This window comes from Megalopta genalis, chromosome 11, assembly GCF_051020955.1.
Source record: "Megalopta genalis isolate 19385.01 chromosome 11, iyMegGena1_principal, whole genome shotgun sequence".
In the NCBI taxonomy this organism is placed as follows: domain Eukaryota; kingdom Metazoa; phylum Arthropoda; class Insecta; order Hymenoptera; family Halictidae; genus Megalopta; species Megalopta genalis.
The window spans coordinates 15858245-15879175 of NC_135023.1; the positions used below are offsets into that span (position 1 = coordinate 15858245).

General features: G+C 33.1%; 1 protein-coding gene across 3 annotated transcripts in view; it reads right to left on the reverse strand.

Annotated features, from left to right (window-relative positions):
* The window catches only part of nAChRa7 (nicotinic acetylcholine receptor alpha7 subunit), a 385318-nt gene that overhangs the window by 232181 nt on the left and 132206 nt on the right, over positions 1–20931 (reverse strand). For 2 of the 3 annotated variants that reach the window (XM_033468051.2, XM_033468052.2), the window contains exon 2: positions 10648–10790. The exons of the other annotated variant lie outside the window; for it this stretch is intronic. In XM_033468051.2, the coding sequence (XP_033323942.1) occupies positions 10648–10790 (143 nt within the window). The remainder of the gene's footprint in view (positions 1–10647; positions 10791–20931) is intronic. 3 annotated transcript variants of the gene reach the window in all.

Below are 20931 nucleotides of genomic sequence, written 5' to 3' on the forward strand. Positions count from 1 at the left end.
TTTTATAAAACCGAGGTCTTATACCGGATCCTGCACAAGAAAACGGACATTGCTCGTTCGAAAATGTTTCCGAACCATCTAACGGACGCCGTGGCATTTTTCAAAAGCTCTCGAGCGGTAAAGAAACCGTTATTATGAACGCTCGGAAAATAAATGGTGCCGAGCATTAGTATGAAATATCCCCTCAGTGTTAGTATAAGTGAATGCATACGTTAAAGAACGCGAGTCCTGACTCTTGATTAATACCCGCAGATCCTTCTTTCACAGGATAGTGGTTATCGGTCGCTTTTTCTTCGTTCAACTCTCATATATTAATATCAGATTTTCTATGCATTTAGTGCATTTTTCATAATATGAGAGCGATACGTTTATAGACTGCGGATTTTCTGCATTTATATAAAATATTGATAAGACAAATACAAAATAGTGGAAATATTGAAAGAATTGAAAAATATTATTGCATTGTTTTCAATTGATTGACACTATTGAAAGAAGAAATACATTTTTCATTAACTCTCGTTTTATGCAACTGCTGAACAACATTTTTATTTCGCATAAAGATCCGCTGTTTATTTATTCGATTGTAGATTTTTAAGCATTTATTGAGCTTTCAGAGAAAAATAGAAAATCACCTATATATCGAAAATATAAAATAATAACGAAAATAATAACGAAAAGTGAAGATTTATTCATGGATATAAATATATCCATGAATAAATCTTCACTTTTCGTTATTATAGGTGGATTTCTGGTTGAGATTAGAGTAAAATTCCTCTGCTATTTTTTAGGTTATAACGAATGTTTATGCTGAGATAAATGATCGAATCGATTTTCACTTGACGTTTGAAGTCGGGTTATTTTCTTCCAGTTATAGTTATACTTATTTAAGTATAACTATCAGCATAAACATTCATTATAACCTAAAAAATAGCAGAGGTATTTTACTCTAATCTCAACCAGAAATCCACCTAATATTCTACCCAGCAGTGCAAAATCCGAAGGTTTCGTGTTAATCGACGTTTCAAAAATAAACGGCCGAGCGATTGATGAAGTAGAAATGAGTCCTTTCTTTGTAGCCCTGAGAAACCTGAACGGAGAACCGTTCGTTAATAGGAAGGTGGTCACGAATGAAGTCATTTACTTCGTGAGACATTTAGCTAATGCTCAGACAGTTGAAAGATTACGCGAAGATTGCGCAAAGGTTGGCCGAGCCACGAAGAAACTCGAACGAAGTTTTAAGAAAGGCTGGATAACGTAGCTACTCTTTTCACAGACCGCTGCGTCCGTCGGTCTAATTGTATTAATCAGCTTCCAGCGTGATTATCTCGCGCGTAGCTCGCATAAGAATGCCAGCCGGAATCGGCCCGCGAAGATACATTCATCTGCGAGACAAGCTCGTCGCCAGATAAGGCAGCGATGCCGCAGCCCTAAGGGAACATTCTGACGTACACAAGCATCGACGATAACGGTATAAGTTTCCCTTACTCGAGGCAACCTATTCGCGTGTCGGTAAAGCATACACTATCGCACACACGGAACAAATAAACTAGATAGTCGTTGGTGTTTGCCGGCAAGCTTTGGAACTCGGCTAATCTGCCGACTAATGACTCCACCCCATGGAAGAGTAACTTGTTTCCACGTCAGCATGGATGTACTCGATGGATCTGGGATGCCGCGAACCTCTTCGATTACGAGATTTTGATATGGTGTCCTTTGTTCGTTGAGAATAGACCTAGACCTATATGCAGCTAAACTGAGCTACTACCTTTGATAGTAAGTTTTCGATCGGACACAGCGCGATGCGGAGTTAACGAAATACATTATTTGAAAATTAATCGTTAAGATAATGTATTATTTTATTTGGCTACATGTTATTTGAAATAACTTTGCGCCAGTTTATTTTTATTGAATAAACCTTTATAATTTTTCAATTGACATTTAAACAATGTCAGTTGAAAAATTTTATTTGTTATTTGATCAAATATTTATTCAAATATTTTCTCATATACTCCCCAATTTCATCGTTTCAACTACGTCAACAATATATATTGAAAACTATTGCAGTTAAATTATAAAAATACCATTCCAAGTAAAATATAATATATATAATAAAATATATATATTTTATTTATATACATATAATAGAATGTATATATTTTATTTATACATTCGGTATAATTCGAGTTTATCTCTGTGCATTTAAATTTAATTAAGTATAATAAATGTAATTCAATAATTTTCAGTTAACTTCAAACAATTAATTCAAGAATTCCTCTTAATTCTTATAATTTCAGTTCCACTTAATTCAAGAAATCTTATGTCATATTACTTGTCATTGAAATACAAAATTGTTGAAACAAAAAATGGTTTCAAAATAATCTATTTTAATTGGAAACGAAATAGAGTTAGTTTTCTATATTATCTGTGAAATAAAAGTGATAAGGTATTTGGAATAATCTGATTATTTCAAATAATTATCTGCTTTCAAATAAAATGTGCCCAGAGCTGATACCAATGGTGATATTGATATTAATTACTGCATTTAAGACAGTTTTGATATTTATTACTTTATTATATTTTTGTATTGGCGGGGGGGGGGGGAGGAAATCTCTACCTAAGTCCTTAACCGCGACTACCAATTGAAAGAAGTTTAGTCGTTATTTGCGATTGACGATTAACAGAAATATTTCAATACTTAATCCAATTTTTTTATTAATTCTTTATACTAATTTTTAATACTGCCACTGTTAAGTGGTAATTCAATCGTTGTTCGTCGATTAATTTCTCGCCCAACTCCGGCTCGCTCCCATGGTGCACACTGTGTCTTTCTTTGAGGTGGTTCGGCTATGAAAAAAAAATCGGAGGTTGAATCCCGGTCGCAATTGCAATAGTCCTATGGAAAAAGGTCACGAGGCAGAAGGAAGAACAAAGGGATGCTGCAAAAAAGGGAGTCGCTGTTGGACACGGGGAACGATAAACGACGAAACAGACGCAGCGAAACAATGCGCAGGGCATATTTACCCGTGCTCGTTGCACGTTATTTAAGAGCGGTGCGCGCCATTTGTATGCCCGCGCACGCATGCGCCATGAAAATTCGCGATATTACCATGCCAGCAGAGAAACCGATGATCCTCCGTCGTCCTACTGTCATCGCAATTGCATTTAAAAAGAACAGCATTCCGATTCTGAAGCTGACACCGCCTTCAATTCCGGTCACAATGGGATTTATCATTCGACGGGTACATTGAGCTCGTGGATAGCGATGAGATCAAAAGTTCAATATACACTTATGAATTCGAGTCAATTTCAATAAACATGTTCCGCTTCATCGGGTTCTTGCCACTTGTATACTGTTTTCAGTGTACACTGAAACTTGTTTGCACGACAAATGATATTTTTCTCATTAAACAGTTGGCTGTTGCAATCTCTTTGGAAATTATGTGCGTGGCTGTTATAATATAGAATTAAGTTGTTACGAAATGACTGTTTCATTTTTTAATTTTATTAATAACGTTTATTTATTTTATTAACTTAACCAGTTAGCTGTTTCTGACGAGTATACTTGTCATAACATAAAGTGTTGCCACTTCTTTGTGACTAATATATTTGTCAAAAACAGCTAACTGATTGTTAAAGATACATGTGAACTTCGATATTTTTCATTATATTATATATTTTATAATGGTGTATAAATTACAACAGCAAACTGATCGAAGTCTTCTTAGATTTTATAAAATGTAAACGCAGAAATTTTATCATACATATTATGTATACTTGGAATACATTGTTTTTCTTGTTTAATAGTTTTATGCAAAATATGAATTATTTTACACTTCTCTACGAGAACAGTTAGCTATAAATATATGGTACACATGGTCCAATAATTTTGAAAAATATATATATTCCTACTTTAAAACATCAATCAACGGGAAGATTTTCGAGTAAAGAGTAATACAGAGTTATGGTTGAAAAAAAATTAACGGTATCATAATTCAGACTTTAAAGAGTTACTCTAGAATGGTTGCTGTAAAACACTATTATAGCGATAAGCTATGAGATAAATCAAGCTGTATTTCACAGTTCTGAATTATTTTCACATTAACACAGCGTACAACGTAGAAGCTTATATTTATTATGTTTTAAAAATATTTTCTAAATTTGTAAAAGTTCAGAGGTTCAGTATGCGTATAATAAATTTAACCTTCGAATTGAGGAACAATTTTTCATTCCGGCGTAGAGACAGACGATTATACAGTGAGTGTAAAGAGTCTTCGGACACCTTTTAAAACAATGTAACTTTTTAAAACAGTATAACATTTTAAAACAGTATAACTTTTTTAAAATTGGACTAAATGGCTTGAATCTTTCTGAGACGTTAGAGACTAGTTAATAATTTAAGAAAATAAAATACTCACGTTTTTTTTCAACGTCCTTACCTGAGCCTATAACGAGAATTTAAAAAATGTATTTTGTAGATCTCGACAACTGATATGCGTACTGAAAGCCACACTTTAAATATTAGCAGCTCGTAACAATGTCAAACGATCGCAAAGAATTTTTCAGCGTCCGTATATGTTACCGAGATTTACAAAACACATTCTTCAAATTTTCATGGTTTTAGATAATTATATAGATAATTTTCCCCCCGCGGGGTTTAGATAAAAAATTATGAAACCAAAGAGAGTTTCTTTATTTTTATTCGTCGTTCCAAGATAACAGCGAAATTAGAAAAAGTATTTTAGTCATCGTAATAGTTCAAGTCATTTAATCGGGTTTTAAGAGAGTTATACCGTGATAAAAGGTGTGTGCTCACGTTTGCTCCTTACTGTACTTTGTCGTTCGGTGACATTCTAGCGTAAATTGGTTTGAAGAATTTGAAAGAGATGCTCGTTGTAATACGACGGTATTAAACACCCATTGTAATCGTCGGAAATAGTGCTTGAACACACGAGCTCCCGCAAAATCAGGGTCTCGAGGAAAGAATTCTTGACTTTTCTTCTGTTCGTGCATCTTCTAGCTAAATCCATCAGTGGAACCTCCCCGTGACCCGGTTTGCATCCAGAAGCCGAGTATTTTGCGCGCGATCACCGATGCAAATCCCCGTTCGCGAAATCCTAATCCGGAAACTGACTCATGTCATCGAATGCGAAATATAAAATCGGAAAGAGTCCAATAGATCATTCTGTTCGCCGCGGACGACAAACACAATTTGTCACATGTATTCATATTCATCTTTCGTATTTAGATTGATTATAATTTCGGCATCTATTGGTAGCACAATGCCATCATGAAAACGAACTTTTGCTATTTTAAACGGCTACAATTGTTCCAAAGTGTTTTATATTGCCATAAAATGTTCTATGCTTCTTTTGCCAAGTAAATTTTAGATTTCCTAATTTGGATTCGAGTTTCCTCGATTTCAGATTAAAAACTCTGAATTGTTAAGTTTGAAAGTTAAATTATCCAAGATTGCGAAGAACAGTTGTGCTCTGGGTTAATATTAATTTAGTTATTTTTATTACAATAATAATAATAATTTTTAAATTAAATTTATTAGGATTATTCTCTTATATTTTTACCACTCGTGGAACAAGAGAATTATTTTTTAGCTATTTTTACAATCATTTTTTCTGTTGATACTTTATAGTTCTTGATGTAAAAAAAGCAAAATTTTTGAAGAAAATAAGTGACTAATTTTCCTCCCCAATTCCTTAGCTTCAATTAGTAATATTCGGAGACAAAGAGTTTTTGCGTCCCAACAGTTATGTTCGATTGAGTGTGATACAAAAGCAAATATTTTTTGGGTGCATTGAGTGAATTGTAAATAATTTCCACACAACTGAATCGAGAACTTATTTATTGGTTCAAAAAATTGTCAAAGGATATACAGCCATTCGTGTAAAAGTATTTATGTGCTTAGTTAAATTTAAAAAAAAAGAATTCGGAATTTGATATTTCAAGATCGGTGATTAATCAGTCGATCTCACTAGTCTCAAGTATGATAAATCTCAATAACATTCCATGTAAACTATTATTACAAGAAATCGAAATAAGCTTAATCTACCTTTCGTGAAATTTGTGTACAACAACGACCATTGACATTATATAACGATCCACATCCACAGTATAATTACTTTCAATAAACTAGGCAAGAAAAATATTGTAGAAATTTTATAACACTCGATTCGTATAAAGGGATGTTTTATTATGTATCTTTTAATCATATGTGTGTATTTCCTAGAATTATTGGAACCATAATTCAGAATTAAATTTTACGTATCTATCATATGTAATTTTATTAAACAACACGAATGTTATGCACTAAGTTTTGAAGACAGTAGATCTTTTTAACAGACCCTTAAGTGATCTGCCCATAGACGAGCAGCCCCTAGTAAATGGACATTTACTGCGTTATGTGGAAAAGTAACGTTTATCCTATCGTCTTCACATTAAAATTTATAAAGTTGTTATTTTGTGTATTTACTTATTTCCAGAAGCCATTTTGTTTTTGCTCATAATTAATACTTTATTATAACTAATATTTTATTTTAATTAATATTACAATTAAATTTATTTGTTCAAGATAAATATTCCTACCTGGAATTTAAAATTTTATCTATACTCCAATTCTTTTGTACAATATCATTCACTGGAATATAATTTTCCAATCGTCAAAAATTGTTCACGATTACACTTTTAAAAAAGCTATAACTGTCAAAATAAAACGATAAAATTGTGTCGAGAAACGTGTGAAGTTATTGTTAGTAATAAAACAGCTCGCTCAATCGATAACATCATTCAATAGATAATTCTCACAAAAATGTCTGATATATTAGGATCATGATAAAGCTGAATTAAAACGAGAAAAAAGATAGGTAGACGCTCCATTGATATTTTATTTTTAGCTAGTATATAAAATAACAAAAACATGGAAAATTAAACTGTTACTGCAAAATGTAATAGCAATATTACCAGCTAATGGTTGAAACCTATCACAGAGTACCTGCATCTAATTTTTAGATAATCGTAAGTCTTGAAATTGACATCTCTTTAAAAACAGAGAAGGTTATTTTTATTCATATTTGTATACTTGGCTCAGAAACCATCAGTTTCATAATTTTTATTGGGAGATGATATACAAATAAACTTGTCCATAGCCTTTTAAAGAAACAATTCCCTGTGAACAATTTTGTTTAGTCGAAAGATCTTATAAGAAAGACGAGTTTACAACGCGTAACTCATTTTCGAAGAAAAGTCAACTCGCACTGATTGGCTCCTTAACCGTTCCTTATAATAAGTAATACATTTTGATCTTCTCTCTATCCGAAATATTGTACGAAAGTGAAATGTAAATAGAACGTGTCGCGTTTTTATTGTTTCAATTCGCTTGTTAAAAGTGATTTATTTCTGGCATACGTGCGTGTATCGTAGTCAATAGTGGCCGCGTGTTTTAGTAACGCACAACCGAATTATTCTGTACCGTTTCGAACGATTTTATTCGGCGGATGTACTATTTACACCTGAACGTTCGAAATATTGAATGTAATCGAGGAGTGATGTCATGCTAGCGTAAACGACTGCGAAGTGAATCGATACGCGCGATACGCGTTCTTGATAGTGATTGACCCTTATGCCAATAACTAGATGTCCAATTCCAACGCGTGTTTAAAACATTGTTGCTCTTGAAAAATGGCAAAACCACTTTCGATTGCCTTTTATTAGTCAATTTAACATTGTTTCATGTCTTCAGCAGAAAAATCTGTGTAATAGATTTTCGATAGAAATGCACTAAACTTGCTGTATGAAATATTGATTATCGACATAGCTATGAATGATGTCTATTATATTGCAGTAGACTGAATGAATGTTAATAATTCTGTAAATTTGACTCAAGTAAATTCTGTGTACACGCGTGTGTGATATTTTAATAGATTAATCTGTAAAATTATGAGCATATTTCGACTAACCGTTGTTGAAATTGCCAATGATTAACAGCATAATAACATTGAAAAATTTGTGATATAATTATTACTTTTTAGTAGTTTTTGGGAAGCACTGTTTACATTCATTTTCGTAGTAAGATGGAACAACTAAACTCTCTCGAGATTTTGGTTTCAAGCAAAACTTTGTATTGAAATAAAGTAAGTGGTTGATCGCTCAACAATAATGAATTGAACGGTAACATTAATTGCTTTCCATGCATTTCTAATGTTCTTTCGACTCAATCAGCAAGACGTGTTTATGTTTAAGCTAACTTACTTGAGAAATTAAATATAAATTAATAAAACTATATGAATTTCCGTTTAACAAATTATTTTCAATTTGAATGTTATATTAAATATACTAGTCTCTGAGATATGTCTTACTGAAACATGTTTAAAGCTTTTAATTCTATATACTTTCGTCGAATGATACTGAGTATTTATCAGAAGAATGACTTTTATTGAATGGATACTGAAATCTTTAATGATAATGATAATGAATCTTTAATAATAATGTAAAATAACACTACTTCGGTCGAGTATTATAAACGTGTTCTATTAAGTTGACTTCCAATACGTAAATAATCGTACTCTCCGCGCTATAATCTATTAAGTAGATGAACTTCGAAATTGCCTGGATTTTCGATAGTTTAGAGAACTATCAGAGATTTATTAATGATGATAGAACAATAAAGCTAACTAAAAATTCGACTCTGGCCATAGGCAGTGATCGATACGATTGATTTCAAACGTCTCGAATGATTTTTCGGTACCCTATTACTTAATACATGCGGTAGAAATATTGCTAGATTTCTAGAGAACACTAATTCTTTGCTTCCGAACATGATTTACAGATTTGTTTCACTCAAATGTAATTCGATTTTTTATCAGACTGAAGTATTGAAATTTCTTGCGTAAATATTTCAAAGTTTGTCCTAAGGAATCTAAGAACATAACTATCCGAATTGTATGTGAATGAAGAATTTTAAAAATGAGCGTAGAAATCAACGAGCGAATAAAGTTAAAGTTAACTGAAATTTTTTCTAAACTATAAACTGACTAACTTACACGAAAGGATTGTATCAAGACTTGTACGGAAAAAGCTCAGAAGTTCTGTTTCCAGCTGTCTCTAAATATTCTACCGAAAACTTTATTTCTCATTAATTACTCTCCTGAATACATTTTAGTATTTAAGTTTTCAGTATCGTTCCGATATACTCCAAATCAAAGCGTAATTAAATTACATTTGTCCAAGACAATGTATGCAGAATAATAAACTGAATTTTACTTACAAACTTGGATCCATATTTAAAGTACAGAAAATAAGTTAATTGAATGCAGAATTAATTTGTTGAATCGTTAGTCTGTTTCTAGATATTCGCGCAATCGATATCCGTTAAACAGATGATGCGTTTAATTGTTCGGTATAATAGTGTAAATTTGTAATAGGTAAAATAATGGTTTAAACGGAAATTATGTTCCCGTCAAGCGATACGAACTCGTTAAACACGATACCGCAACTTTCATAACCGATAATTGGTAATTCATTATTGACACGAGTAATTGGTAAACAAAATCTGATTGAAATATGTAACTAATCAGTTCGATATAGCAAAGTGCATTGTCAGAGTAAACAATGAGAATTTTTTTTGATTTTTCTGGTTACTTGAACTTTATACATACAATAGCGAATTTCTTTATACTTTATCTAAATGGGAATAGCATAGTACCTATAAACTTATTCCGATTATTGACATTTTTAACGCTTATTGAATACGATTCACTGGAACCGTGAAATAACTGCTCCTAGACCATGCAATAGTTAAATGAGAAATATTACTAACTACTGTAACTTCGTTGGACAATTAATTAAGAGTAACTGTCAAGCCATTTTACGAATATATTTACTTCTTTTGTTAAATGACAAAACACAGTAACTCGCAGATTGTGTGAACTTTTTATATATTTTATTTAATAAACAAGAATTTTTTTTTTCTTTCACTACGTTTGTATCAATATAAAACATATATTGAATGTGTGAACTTGAACAACATCAAATTATTCACTAGATTGTTCAAAGAGTTATTGCTCGTAACACTGCAATTATTTTTTCATGGTTCCATAGAGCAATATTGAAACTATATGTGTAATAACAAATATTAACCAACGAACGAACTGTAATTTGAATGATACAACACTAGCATCGAGAGTGCAATAAAGAACAAATAATAGCTGCTTAAATTAGATCGTTCAAGTAGAGCAATTCATTTTTTTGTGTTAAAAATTGAACGTGACGTGTGCAAACAATAAGTACATCATCAACCGATCTGAACAATTCTGTGAGTCACTGTACATGCAAGGAAGCGGCGACGTCGCTTCCCCTAATGCAATAAACAACGAAAACTCGGATTACTTAATAATAACCAATAAAACGAAAAAGAAAGAAAGGCATGCAAATATCAATTAACACTACTGAATAAAACAAAATCAGCAGAAAGGACGTTCTGTCTATTGCCCACTCACTTAACTCGCACTTGAATGAATCGAGTACATTTGTACACGTATGGTCTCATCTGTGCTGTGTGCGGTGTGCGTGTTACGTAGAGAGAAAGTCTTTTATGCGTTCTTTACAGAGAAAGAGTGGAAGTTGGTGGTCTGAACTTACAACGTCGATTATTTGCATTAGTGTAAGGCCGAAACTCAACACGAGGGGGTCGGACTCATTGCCCACAGGTCGCTCCAGCACGTTGTACGAATCCAGCAGGTCGTTTAGCAGCCGTTTCTCGTGTAAACCGCCATTTACCAGCCCTAACCAATTACCATTCTTGAGTCATTATTGTACAACCACTTGCAACCACTCTAAACCACGGCCATCATTACCGAGTCTCCTCTCTTTTTTCCCCGCTCCACGTTTCAGCAATTCGCATATATGTTCCAAGTTTCGCGACAGACCCGATCGATCAATTCCAGCGCGAAATCTCTTTCAGGGCAATCATATCGACGTGAAACAGCAAGTCCCGATACGCTAGATTTTTTACAGTGTTGCGTACGTGGAACGCGGAAACGTTGGCGTGGTTCAAAGTGTATATATGTTTGAGACTGCGAGGCCTCGTTTGATAGACATGTATAGAGTACCATTGTAATGAAGAATTTGTTCTGGTGCTCTTATACAGTTATCCGACTTCGGCGTGACAAATTAATAAGATTACCGAATTAGATATTAAACGACGAAATGGTAGGAAACATTGGAGGAATAATCGTAGCAATGGTAGCAATCGCACAGGAATGGACGACTTGGGAACGTACAGCAGAAATGATGAAATACAAAATTGTAAAGACATGAGAAGAATTTAAGAATATTGTTGCGTTATTATTGGCTTGTTCAAGTGAACAAAGGAGATCAGTTCATCTTCAATTCATTTCTAACCCTGCTACATTCCTTGTGTTCAGCTTTGCGTTCGATAAACGAACACTGTTTTTCCATGCATTTGAAGAAAATTAATTTCTTTTCGCGAACATTTCTTTCACACTTTGATTTCTTATCGCCAATTTGCACTATTTTGTACTTACATAAGTTCGATAGAAGAATTAACGTTGAAAAAGCAGGTTCGAAAATACGTGTAAGAAAGTTAAGTATTTGAATGGATCTAGCCGGAAACTCGTTAAGCATCGTATAAACATTAAAATTTAATTATCTTTGTGGGTCGGTTCACCGTAATCCCAAATAAGAACGTAATTGACAGGAAGAAGCAACTGGGTTAAAATGAGATATTAACGCGTTCATCACCCTCTGACGCATGAATGGATGTAATGATCTTAAACGAAAATATTAATAGGTCACACGTGACTGAACATGAAACTGGATGACATTTTGTAATTAGGAACATGAACGGGTTATGGATTAGTGTCTTGATAGTGTGTCGTAAAATGAAAATATTCACGAAGTGTGTAACAAATGAAAATGAGCCGTTTATTTTGAAAGTGGCATAAGTCACTTTACCGTGATGAAAAGCGGTGATTTTTTAATGTTTATACGAAATTATTTATACTGAGCAAAATATCAGCATCCTCAGATAACAAATACAAGTAAATCTACTCGAAAGCTAGCATCCATATTTTTAAACGTATTAAAACGCAAACCCTTAAATATATCGACTTAAAAACAAAGTGACTTATGCCACTTTCAAAATAAACGACTCAAATATTAAATTTAACCTCTGGCGAGAAGTGGTTCATCGGATTATCCGTGCATCTGTTCTGTAAACTATTACACAGCGCACGTGAAATTTAATTTAATTAACGATGATGTAAATAGAACAATTATGTCGTCTTTTAGAAAGGGTATGTTGAAGGAATTGTACAATTATTAGATCATTAAGTATAAAATGCATACTTCACTCTATAATTTTATTATAAAATTCATGCATGCCATACTTAATGATGTAATATTTCCATTGTCTTCTCTTCGTTTTGAGTATCGAAATGGTTCCAACGATTTCGCAAATTTAAATCCGCATTCTAGCTTGGTGAAGAGATTATTGCAAATGTCCGGAACTAGTCGATTTTATTTCCGCAATACTCGAACGAAGTCACGTTTCCTTTTCAACGTGTATGCAAGTAACTTGTTCGGGGATTACGTTGACAATCTTGATCGAACATTTTCTGCCAAAGGTAGTAAACCTGGGATTAACTGTTGTAGCTCTATTATCGGTGACAGGCCCTCGTCCTATTGATATCGTGTCGGTTCGCGTCGCGTCGTCGTCGGCGAGAAACGAATGAACAGAAAAAATGACGGCGATACAAATTCCAGTGGACTGCCTTCGAGAACGTTTATCTTCCCTCGGTTTATTCCTATGCAGTCCCTCTCAGTTCACTCGTTCTTAGAAGCCACCCCACGAAAGTTCCGAACTACTTCTCTCGAATAGACAACTCCGTCATCTCTCGGTCTCTCCCTTCGCTCCTCCCTCACCCTCTTCCTTTATCCATCCGACAGAGTTGTGCAGAATTACGATTGAATTACTCGAGGAATTATAATTACGAAACAATTCAATTACATTGTAATTCAATAGCATTCTAATTTGTAATTCAGATCGCCGTGCAATTAAATTATAATGCAATTTGTAAATGCAATTGGAATACAATTATAACGTACCGAGTAATTGCAATTGGAATACGATTACAATGTACCGAGTAATTAAATTATTAATTACGAATTACGATGCAATTGAATTATATTAATTACAAATTGCGATGGAATTGAATGAAGATTGCGAATTACGATGTAATTGAATTGAGATTGTAAATTACGATATAATTTAATTAAGATCACGAATTAAAAAATAATAAATTAATAGCTAATAAGAGGAAAAAATCGCAGAAGAGAAAAAAAAATGAGTATTCGAAAGAAAAACATTCAATTCTTCAAAATTCTGGACAGCAATTTGAGGAACTATGTCTGAACTACATTGCATTTCGGTTGTATAGTATTTGATTTACTCTCGTGATTAAATAATTAGCAATTGAATTAATTGAATGGTTTAACTTGTGTAACCGAATCACTATGTAATTGAAGTACAATGTAATTAAATCGCGAAATTGAATTACGATGTATTATCGAATTAGCACAACTCTGCGTCCCGATTTTCTCTCTGTTTGCAATTGTCAATTTTACGCTTATATCCCCCCTCCCCTCTTCCGTTGCAATATTATAGTTGTAACTCCACAATCTTAAGGAACTATTTTTGATATGTGCCATGGAATACTATCTAATATAGTGTAATAATTATGTTACGCTAACACATTGATGACCGGCAATTTGAAAACGTCTGGGCATAAGAACACGGTCATCAATGTGTTAATATGGATAGATTGAAATAGTATTTGTATGTTTAACGTTTTGTTAATGACTTTAGGCTCTTTAATAGTTGAATTTATGTGGATTGCCAAAATATTTGGCCACTGATTAACGACGGAATGTAAGCATGAGAAAATTCATTTGATTCGTACATATTGACATATTATCAATATCTAGCTATTGTAATTTGTTTACGTATGTTACATAAAACTATGTAGTAACTATTTTGCACGTTATTGCGGTACGTATCGATTCATCATTAATTCCGTGTTATTCCATTCAATAACAAAACAATAATTATGAAATGGAAAACAGATAACTTTTGTCAATAATGTTGTCCAATCTTTCATCTCGATTGTTCGTAAACAAACAACTTTAGAAAGACGAACGACTGTTTAATGAGCAAACTAAATAAATTAAATTGAGTATGTGTTTGAAAATTAAATTTTCATTGAAAAAGAAACTTCCAGATGGGAATTAAATTTCACAAGAAATAAGGTTGACACAAGAATATAGCTACTAAATTAGTATTTAAATCACGATCACATTCAGAATACTAAATACGTGTAAAATTTAACCCTATGCACTCGAAGCCATTTTAACTTTAAAAACAAACACACTTTTTCTAACCCATAGTAATTCACTTTTCTACAATTACTTTCATTTTATACATACTTTCTCGTACAATGCTGACATGTTTAATAATTTACTGAATATAGACAAATTTAATAGTATACAAATTCTTTTGCAAATTGATATAACAATAATTAGTGGTGCCTCGGAATTGCCATACAACCACAAAATGTTAAAGAAGTATAATGGTTTCCAAATGAGTACTAAAAAGATCTATGTATATGGGCGAAGCAAAGAAGACGTCTGAAAGTTGTCATTACCAGAGTCTACAGAAATCTTGCTTAATTTTTCTGTTGCAGTTATTTCACCTACACATATACCATTTCGCACGTACTCTGTTACCCACGCAATACTACGGCCACGATGGTCGCAACAGTGATGACGTTTCACGTGGTCGGTAATTTCACGCGCGAACATACATTCTTAAATGTTACGACCCTGTCTCGTTGGTGGCTACCTTTCGGATGCTATTCCAATTACGAGAATTCCGTTCCATAGGGAAAATTTCGCGCGCTGATCCGCCGTCGCATTTGGCACAAAGCGAACGGTATCGTTAGCATCCGTGTTTGTGATGCGGAACACCCTACATTCGGCTTGCCGTAACGCATATATGTACATACGTTATGCCCCTCGATATAGAGCCATCGTGTTGTTGGCTCGGAACACAAAGGCCGAAACCGAATTTTAAAGCGTACCGTGACATTCATCGTGTGACAGTACGGCCAATCCGTCGTAACATTCAAGAATCTTCGACGACTCACTATTACACCGCATTCCTTTACCGGACAACGGAATTTGCGCGTCTATGCGTGCGCGTGCAGAGTCAGGCAAAATGTAATTTGTTTCACGTTTAATGATTATAACCTGATTGCGGATCTTTGAGCAGAATGCACCTTGCCCGCGTCAATTGCATGAAACAAAAATCAAATAGAAATTTCTATATATTTCCTTAATGATTTCAATAAGCTGATGTTAATACGTCGACGACACTCGTGGACACTTTGAATCTGTCTGCTGATTTAAATGGTGTCAACTCATTTTTGTGCATAAAATCAGGAACTAATGTAAAATCGTGTTCGTCATGAATGATTCCGATTACTAAGTAATCTAAATAATCATGTTCATCGTTAGTTATTACAATTACTGAGTAATCCAGTAATCATGTTGATAATTAATTATTACGATTACTGAATAATGCAGTAATCATGTTGATAATTAATTATTACGATTACTAAATAATGCAGTAATCATGTTGATAATTAATTATTACGATTACTGAGTGATCCAGTAATCATGTTGATAATTAATTATTACGATTACTGAATAATGCAGTAATCATGTTGATAATTAATTATTACGATTACTGAGTGATCCAGTAATCATGTTCATCATGAATGATTACAGTCACTACGTAATCCAATAATCATGTTCACCAATAATTATTAAAATTACTAAGTAATCCACTAATCGTGATTAATAAGTAACGTAGATAATCAACGAAGATGTAATCATTCGGCATGATTAACTAGGATTTGATTAATCAAGAAATAATAATTTACATACCGGGGCAGAAAAATTTCATTTTGCATAAAGATTCACAGAGTAATGATGATATTTAACATTGCTTTAGCATTTATCATTTAAACAATTTTCCTTCTCCCTTTAATACAAAATGCTGATATTTCGATACATTTTAGAGAAAAGAAAACTGAAACGAATTCATCTGAAACTTGCATTGTGTATGTTTTTATCGTATTTTCACGATGTCACTCAAATTTGTTAAATTCAGTTTATTTAAAAATACGCTCTGTATCGCTGGTGGATTAAAACACCCCGCGAAATTGTCTCATTGACGGTTTACACTGATAGACAGCTTCATTTCCAGATATCGTTCAGTTTAGCCGACGTCAGAAATTTCAATTACCTGCATAAGTTGTTCAATTAAATCGAAATGGGCATGATTTGGATGTATACGAATCAGGGACTCATTGTTACGGTAACACATATAGTTTTGTCTCATTATTTGTGTTTGGACATTTCACTTCCTGCACTTTATTCACGTAAACGTGTTCCCGACTTACTGAATTTTGGAAATGTTGTTTATTAACGTTGACGTTAGTTTCGCAGACACACCCACATTGACAGAATTCGCTGCAGCGGTATAGACATTTTTTCACAAACATCTTCAAAAACTGATGAGAACCGCGAAATACTTCCAAAGGTAAAAGTTGCACAAAATTATATATATTCAAAAATTATTGAGACCGGAGTGGAATACGAACTTCCGAATAATTAATACAGCGATTTCCTAACAATTATAACGTTCGGGGCCATTTATTTATTACAGCATTTATTTATAGCTCGGTCCAATGTACGTACATGCGAACAGATTTCGCATTATTTATTATCGAGAATTCAAAGAGGCAGGAAATTAGTTTCTTTCCATTGTTTACGCAGTTGACCGCTCGCGCTCCGCTGTTTATCGCTTGAACGAGATACAAGGCTAAAGAGCGAAACATTTTCCTCTTATTGTTTTTCGAAAGCACGCGACGTAATTGGATTCACGGATGCGAATTGAATATGTAAAGCTAGTTAAGGAACAGGGGCTCGCTTCGAAGAGTTTCGCGATACCGTTCCGGAGGACATGCCCCGACTTTGCAAATCAACGACAATTCTCACTTAGCTTACTAAGGAACATCACGAGTTGGCTAACTTGTTTACCATGCTGCATTCTTTACCGATACATTTCCTTCCGGATCACTATCTGGTTTCCACAGCTTGCACTGGAAACCTTATCCACGTCTCGAGATATTAACCCTTGCGCGTAAATTGAGCCTGTCTGACCTAAAACGAAGCCGCAAGTTCCTATTCCTTTGTTATTAAGACTAAACCTACCGAGCAGTAATAGTCACTGGAAAATCGAATTCGTTATATTTCGTAATGTTTTTGTTATAAAACTTGCACCAATAGGGTAATTTATTGAGACATTTTCCATGGAAGAGTCTCCAATGTTTGTAGAATTGTCAAATAGTATGATAAGTTGAGTGTTAAAGCATTACTTCTGCAACTGACATAAAACGTTTATGTTTATTGATGATACTAATACGGATTCGTGTCTTGTAGAATGCTTTACGAAAGCAGAAAGTAAGGAGAAATCTATTTGCATTAGCAAGCGTGACGTCAATTTGAAATGCGTCAATTGAGTAATTTTTATTTAACGACGAAAATATATTAGCTTATAGAGAAACAGAATAAATATAAATGGAAAGTTATATTTGATATTGAATTTAGCACTTATCATAAAAAAAGCAGAATTTATCATGTAGAATTGTTAGTTACTACAAACTATTTTATAATAATCAGACAAAAAGTGATCTGATTAATAATTGACGATTAGAACTCGTTGGGGTTATTATAACTAATTTATAATAATTTATTTATCAGGCTACTTTGTGCTTAATAACCATTATTTATAATATATTATTCATGATAGTTTATTTATAATAACTGTATAATAACATATTATAAACAAGATATTATAAATGCTTATAAATAACATATAAACTATCATAAATGACTAATTTATAATAATTTATAATAACCAACGAGTTATAAATTTTATAAACATTATAAATGTTGTAAGCGTTATAAACGTCATAAACCTTATAAATGTTATAAACGTTATAAATAAGAACACGTTTTGCCAAACTCTGCCAGAAATGTACGGAATCATTAAAGATTTATAACCCGTCTTCAGACTTGAATGGGCACGGACGACTTCTTATCGCCCTTCCATAGCTAGTTAAATATCAGCACAAAGAGCTGGATTTTCTACGACAAATGCATTAATTGCAATATTTTTAACTACGAAACGCGTCAACGGGAATTTTAAAAGTCCATTATTGAGGAAGAGATTTATGTCTTTTACTCCTTTTAATAAAAGAAAAGTATAATACCATTATCACAATCGAAGCATTTTCGCGCCGATAATTTTACCGTGGAACGAAGTCCGTTCTCAGTGAATGCACCGTTCCGCTGGACGAAACAATAGGGCGCAATCGACCCATTTTCATTAACACGATCATATTTCATAAGACGTATTTCATAAATGCTGCATTAGTAAACAGGAAATGAAGGCCAGACAATTTTTTACCTTGATCACAATGAGCGATGTCATTAAGTTTTCTTTTTATTTCTGTTCAATGTACAATGACTGGGATCATTTTGGGAATCGTGATTGACTTTGATAAAGTGACAGCGCGTCATAGATGGTCTGCGGATTTCGTGAATTTGTATCATAATTGATCAAAAGGTAAATAAATCACCAGTGTGTAAGATTATTCTACCATTGCTTCTAACTCATCTAAATTATTAACAAAAGAAGTATATTTCTGTTTTGTTGTCTGTTTGTAGAAGTTAAGTAACAACTGTTTTATTCTGCATAAAGATACGCAGTCTAGTCATAGCATTTACGAATGTTCCTGAATATTTTGTGTGCTTCGAGCTTATTGCGACCTTCTCACGTTTGCATCTCAATTTCAACTTCTATGAAGTCCGAAATTAAATAGGCGAAGCGGGTGTATCTTATCAGAAACTTTCAGGCACGTTTCATTCATGGTAAATATCCAACTTAAAAGAAAGCACAGGTAATGATACTGTAATACTGTTGCAAATATCTTTTACCTTCTTCTCATTTAAGGGGATGATTCTGTTTCCTTCTTACCATTTAAATTCGCATCGATTGTTTTGTACTTAGCAATTATTGCAGAGCTTTGTGCAAGATCAAAATTGTCTGCATCAATTGTAAGAAACAGAAGACGAACAGAAATTTCATTCTTTAATAGCGTTAATAAGTAGAATATAATAATATAATATAATATAATAGCTTATTCCTAAAGTTATTAAATCTCTACACAGTTTTAGATTCGACTCATTCATTTTCGTTAATTATAAAATCAATTCTTAATTAAAAAATTAACTATACCTTGTCAGACTATAAAAGTTTATGGATATTTCCATTTTCATCGGTCATGAACACAATGTTTATATATAGGTTAAAATTTAAAATTACTGACTAAAAGATTTCTAATACAGAATATGAAATAAACAAAATTGTCATTTTTACTAATGTAAACTATTTCTTGTATTTTATAAATTCACAAATGCAATAACTGTAATGTACAGATGAAATCTGCAATCTACTATTTATTGTACGATTGCAATCACGAATCAACAAATCACTCCTAAAAATATAATCGTATAATTTCTTTCAGTCATATAATTAATATTAATTCCATGGCACAATTATTTTCATAAACGAAGTCTAATTTGTCAAAAAGTTTTATCTTATTACATGATTAAGAATGAAAATACAATCGTTACAATTTTGTTTCTAATTTCTTGCTTCTTTTAAATTGCCGTTACAGAGACCAGAAAAATTATAAATCGAGGTTTGTATACACGAATATTGATTATTATATTAACGTGTTAATTGCCGTGAAAGCCACTGGTGGTCTACGCCGTAACATTTAGTGGCTCCGCAGGGGATCTAATTAGAGCCCCTGATTCAAATGAATTGTAATGATAGTATACTTTTCAATACTATTAATGTCGCAGCATAAATTAGCGAACCTCGGCGAGATTAATGAAGGGAGTATAATAAATATACCAGGAATGTTTTCATAAATTCGGAATTTGGGATACTTTGTAAAAGATCATGGAAACACATTATATTTCTTGATTATTTCACTAAATCTGACAAGAAATTGAAATTTTGTTAATTTCATATTTAGAATATATTTAAGAATGTTTATAACACATTTAAAAACAAAGCTGAATATAATTTAAATACATATTCCACCTCACGTTAATCTGCACAAAATTTTATTTCAATAGAGTAATCATTTCCAATGTCATATTATTTTATATTATATCGTTTAATTTATGAATTAATTTTATATTTTATACTTGAAAGCGTTACTAACTACTTCGCAATTAAATACGTTCATACGTGCTGGTAGATGATCTCAGAAAATTTGGAAAAGTGCAAAGGATTAATATTTCTTTTTATCGATGAAGTTTCCAGATGAATTACTGCCACATATCAGTTTTATTTGCACTTATAACAATAGCATTGTTAGTTTGAGTAGCTATGGTATATCTAGGTCGTTTTGGATCCACTTTTCATTGACGGTATTCCTTCACCGTGATCCCATCACTCAGAACTTACAACACGATTAAAGAAAGCGTTGAACGCGGTTCTCCGTCGTTTCATTGGTTAGCTGCTCGCATCACCCCTTTATCTCCTTCTACTCATCCGAATATCGTTCATGGAAGTGAATGCGACCATAAACAGGAAACGTTCTACTGCTGTATTAAGAATCTGAGAAATGGAATTTCACGGAACAAATGTTTCGTTGAGACGTATTTGCTTCAATTGTTCCGTTAGCTTGATCAGTTTAA